Source organism: Chenopodium quinoa, unplaced genomic scaffold, assembly GCF_001683475.1.
Source record: "Chenopodium quinoa cultivar QQ74 unplaced genomic scaffold, ASM168347v1, whole genome shotgun sequence".
NCBI lineage: Eukaryota > Viridiplantae > Streptophyta > Magnoliopsida > Caryophyllales > Amaranthaceae > Chenopodium > Chenopodium quinoa.
This window is the reverse complement of record NW_018744693.1, coordinates 5613736-5616149: the sequence shown is the minus strand read 5'-3', so window position 1 is coordinate 5616149 and position 2414 is coordinate 5613736. Positions and strand designations below refer to the sequence as shown.

The 2414-nt window shown below is 41.4% G+C and overlaps 1 protein-coding gene across 1 annotated transcript; it reads right to left on the bottom strand.

Annotated features, from left to right (window-relative positions):
• Positions 1-511: 511 nt before the first annotated feature.
• LOC110702661 (WD repeat-containing protein LWD1) lies at positions 512-2122 on the bottom strand. Its single transcript, XM_021880409.1, has one exon. The coding sequence runs from the start codon at positions 1892-1894 to the stop codon at positions 833-835; it is 1062 nt and encodes a 353-aa protein (XP_021736101.1). The 5' UTR covers positions 1895-2122; the 3' UTR covers positions 512-832.
• Between the last annotated feature and the right edge of the window lie 292 nt (positions 2123-2414).

The window sequence follows — 2414 nt, the reverse complement described above, 5'->3', positions numbered from 1 at the left end:
CCACGTAACTCCTAAAGACATGGCTAGGCGGTAGGCCTGGTTATCGGGCATGGTATGATACTAGTATGTGGCTGGATGTGGTGGTGCAGGGCATTTGTAGGCCGAGCAATAACATAGAATTGAGCATCTTCAAGCTATAGTCCACTTCAGGCTTCAGCAACAGAATTGAGCATATTCAAGTTATAGACTTATATATGCAGTTCAGCAACGTGCAAATATTACAATTTACAACAGCATGTAGCACATCAGCGAAAACTGAAACATATTCCCAGGGCATACAGTAAATTGTAACCTTCACCAGAAACCGGTTATCCATGACATTTATTTGCTTCAGCCACTCAAGCTTAGTGAGTGTAGCATCAAAGAGCACAGCCGATAATCTATACATTGTAACTACAAACCAGTATAGAAGCAGCAAACTTTATAAGTTGCAACTGCTATCAGATTTTAGCATCAGTCCAACTTCAACATTACATAACAACTCGGCCAGTTTATATTCAACTCACAAACATAATCAACAACACTATCGATGTCCTATTTTAGTCTGTAATTTCATTCTGCAACATCATCACACCACATTTTTTTACTTTTATTTTTCCAATACAGTCAAACAAACAGAAACAATTCAAAGACTCACTAACTATGCTAAACATAACATCATAACATAGTCACTAATCATCCAAACCCAAACACTACCTTACTATGCCAACATTATGAAGCACAAAACACAACATAAACACAATAGCAACAACCAAATAACAATTTTTCCTTCCATAAATAAACAATTAATCATATGCTACACTTATCTCCAATCAATTTTCTACTCTACCAATCAAACCCTGAGAATCTGAAGCTTATTAGAGAAAGCAATGGCAACCCAATCAGGCTGAGACGACGACCACTGAAGCTGCTCAATCTCCGCCCCAGCCGTGTACGCCAAAATCGGGTCCAACCCACCTTCCACAGGCTGCCCCATTGAAGACAAGTCCCAAATCAAAGCCTGCATATCATCACCAGCAGTACAAATATGACAAGAACTATGAGGTGCCCAAGCAATAGCATTAGCACTTGCTTGATGCCTCTGCAACTCCACCACCGGAAGCGTCGGAAACCGAATATCCAGCACAACCACCTTAGGACTATCCATTATAATAGTTGCCATATATCTTGGGTCTTGCTTATTCCACCCTAATCTAACCAAAGGAGTATCAGGCTCAGAACTCTCGTAAATTATCGTCGAATGTTCTTTATCCCTCAAATCAAAAACCCTAACAGACCCATCAGCCGAAACCGACGCAAAAACCCCAGCACCACCCCAAGCAATATCATAAACCTCCTTATCATGCGCAATCAATTGAGTATCAACAGTTTCCCTCTCAATATCCCAAATCGTACACGTCGTATCAATCGAAGAAGTCCCAATACGACGCGGTTCAGCCTCATTCCAATCAAACGAGGTTAAGGGTCCACAATACTCGGAATTTTTGTTCCCATTAAGAAGAGATTTGAGCTCAACAGAGTTGGAATCTGAATTGATGTGCCAGATTCGAAGGTAATCGGAGGAAGTAGCGAGGTAATCGGGTTTGGAGCAATCTTTGTCGGGAATGAAGATTGCTTTGGTGGGTGGGTAAGGGTGGTCAAAGGAGAGAGAAGGGTCGGCTTTGATTTCGCCGGTTGAATCGTCCAGTTGAACGATTTCGACGCGGTTTTGGGAGTGTTCGAGGAGGGAGGCGATTGCGAGACGGTATTTTTTGTCGCGACGAACGCTCCAATTCATGGAGTAGATGTGCCAGGGTGCTTCGTAGGTGTAGATTTCGGAGCGTTGTTTTTGTTGGTCGTCGGAAGAGAAGGGTTCTGGGTTCATTGATGATGATGGTTCACTGCTTGCTCCCATTCTTGTTAATGGAGGTTTTCAAGGTTTCAGCTTTTTTTGGGGGTGGAGTTGAATGTTGAGGATTTTTTTGAGGTGAAATGGGGGCCGGAGGTGGGGTTTTTGGAACACCGGGTTGTTGCTCTCACTCTCTCAGTGTGATAGTAGAAGTGAAGATATTTTAGTAAAGAGAGTTTTGAACTTTTGATAGGTATGTGGATTTGAGTCATTTGACTCATGGGTGTCAATTCGGGTGAATGGTTCAATTTTAAATGAGAATTATTGATTTTGGGTTATAAACTTATAACTAGGGATGAGATAAAATTAAAGGTGATCTTGAATTGGAACCTGTACAGAACCGCAGGCTCCAAAACCAGAATCTGTAGATAGAGAACAAACCAGAGTTATTACAAACATCAATATAAAAAAAAATCAATATTCATACTATTAGGAGCTAAATGTTATGTCCCACAATAGCTATCCAATGTGCTTCTCAATTTGCCTCCCGATAGATATGGTGGATGCTCCAAATATGAAACCGTGA

What these genes read in the sequence shown, in the direction of transcription:
- LOC110702661 (XM_021880409.1), bottom strand. Translation starts at nt 1,894, where the DNA reads ATGGGAGCAAGCAGTGAACCATCATCATCAATGAACCCAGAACCCTTC.